The sequence below is a fragment of the Psammomys obesus genome, unplaced genomic scaffold (assembly GCF_907164565.1).
Source record: "Psammomys obesus unplaced genomic scaffold, mPsaObe1.curated_primary_1811, whole genome shotgun sequence".
Lineage (NCBI taxonomy): Eukaryota > Metazoa > Chordata > Mammalia > Rodentia > Muridae > Psammomys > Psammomys obesus.
Genome location: NW_026593286.1, coordinates 13,682,650 through 13,684,598, shown reverse-complemented (window position 1 = coordinate 13,684,598; position 1,949 = coordinate 13,682,650). Strand labels below are relative to the sequence as shown.

The window sequence follows — 1,949 nt, the reverse complement described above, 5'->3', positions numbered from 1 at the left end:
AGAAGAAGAAGAAGAAGAAGAAGAAGAAGAAGAAGAAGAAGAAAAAGCAGCAGCTGGCCTTTTCCTATGGTTCAACCATAACAACCGAGTTCTACGCTCACAAACACTCCTTCCTAGATTTGAAAACCACCTCTTTTAGGAAGGCTCTTGCTCTCTGCTAGACCGTGCGCACTCCCCACCCGCTGGCCCGCGGTCCCCCAATCCAGGAAGCCGGGCCCCAGGCTCACCTTGGGCTTGCTGCCGCCGATGGCACCGGGACGGATGGAGCCCGTCTCTTGATACCTGCAGAGGATCTTAGAGACGCAGCCATGGGACACGCGCAGCTGGCGGGAGATGACGCAAGGCCGAATGCCGTGGTGGGCCATCTCCACAATCTTGTGGCGGATGTGGTTGGGCAGGGGCCTGCCGTTGATAAACACCCCTCCAAGCTGGTTGACTCGGCCCTGGCCGAGGGGGGTGGATACTGGGGAGAGAAGGGAAAAAAGAGAGAGCCCAGGCGAAGGTCATTTAGAAAGCAAGCAGAAGAGAAAAGAAAAGCTGACCTTCTGGCCAGCTCGCTGGTGACAGTCAAACACAATCTCCCAGGTTTTGGACTCCCAGACCCGAACCCTTGCTGTTCTATTTATTTAAATAATTACCCAACGCAGGGCCACATAATCTTTTGGAAATTGAGGGACTGGAGTGAGATAACTGGCTGAAAAGAAACTGTATTTTTTTTTTTTTTGAGGGAGTGGGGGGGCGCTGCAAGTCTGGTCGGGGGGAGAGCTGGGGCTGGTGCCTAAAATGTCTTGCGATAAGTGCCAGAAAACCCTGCCTTTACTGTTTCCGGATCAGAGCGTGGTAGGCAGGGGTCGGGGAGGGTCCGGGAGGGAGGTACAGGTTGACAGACCGCATCACCTGTTACGCTTCAGAAATAGACGTGGCAGGCTGGGACCCCAAAGGAGCCGAACCGACCCTTCGTGGGTGCTGCCTGCCGGTCCTCTCTGGCCCGAGGTCGAAGGACTCCGCCAGAACCCTGGGCCCCAGCCTTCACTTTTCAGGTTCTTTGGGGAGGGGTTCGGGTTTGCAGCAACTCGTGCCTCCCCGAATTTTTCCCCCAGCGGCTTCAGGACAACCGAAGGGCACCGGCCAAGGTTTACAGAAGCTCGGAGATGCCGCTCGGGTGGCACGGCCTGGCACGGAACGGATAATCCCGAAAAACTTTCCGTTTTTCGGGATTATCAGTTTTCCGCGGCAGGAAAACTCGCGGGGCACTGGCGGGAGGTTTTGTTTTGGTTTTTTTTCAAAAAAAAAGGAAAAGCCGCCGGAAACAACTTCGGAGCCCCTCCGGGGGGACAGAGGGAGGACTTGCTTCCGGCGCCGCGAAGCCGATCCACCTTCCTCCCAAACAACGGGGCAGAGCGGAGCCCGCGGGAGCAGGCCCGGCCGAACTGCCAGGGTTCGGGGCGAGCGCAGCGCTCGGTCCGCGGCCAGAATGGGAGACGGGCTCCTCCCCCCCCCCCCCCAGGCCCCCATCTAGCAGAACCCCCTCCCCACTTTCGCTTCTTGGCCCGGGAAGTCCGGAGGGGAGAGGCTCCCGGTACGGCACGGCTCCTCGGCCCGGGAGACCTGGGTCGGGAGGCGGCAGCCCAGTCCCAGGCCCCGGGGATCCCGACGGACGGAGGCCTGAACGTACCTTCCAGCGGGAAGCCGCTGCGTGGGTAATTCTGCCCCGGGCCTGGCCGCATCATCCTGGGCACGGCGCCGGCCAGCGTGGTCATTCTGAGGGGGGCAGCTTCGCTCGCCAATTATATCCAGGTGAAGACGAGGCGGAGGAGCGAGCACAGCGCGGAGGGGTGACCCTTGGGAACTCTCCGGCTCGCGGAGAGCTCCTCCCCACCCCCAAAGAAAAAGCAGGAGAGAGAGAGAGAGAGAGAGAGAGAGAGAGAGAGAGAGAGAGAGAGAGAGGC

The 1,949-nt window shown here is 59.8% G+C and overlaps 1 protein-coding gene across 2 annotated transcripts in view; it reads right to left on the bottom strand.

The window, feature by feature from the left end:
- Pax3 (paired box 3) overlaps positions 1 to 1,760 on the bottom strand; it is a 95,055-nt gene extending 93,295 nt beyond the window's left edge. For both annotated transcript variants that reach the window (XM_055616835.1, XM_055616836.1), the window contains exons 1-2: positions 1,676 to 1,760; positions 228 to 463 (exon numbers count right to left, since the gene is read on the bottom strand). In XM_055616835.1, the coding sequence (XP_055472810.1) occupies positions 228 to 463; positions 1,676 to 1,760 (321 nt within the window). The remainder of the gene's footprint in view (positions 1 to 227; positions 464 to 1,675) is intronic.
- Between the last annotated feature and the right edge of the window lie 189 nt (positions 1,761 to 1,949).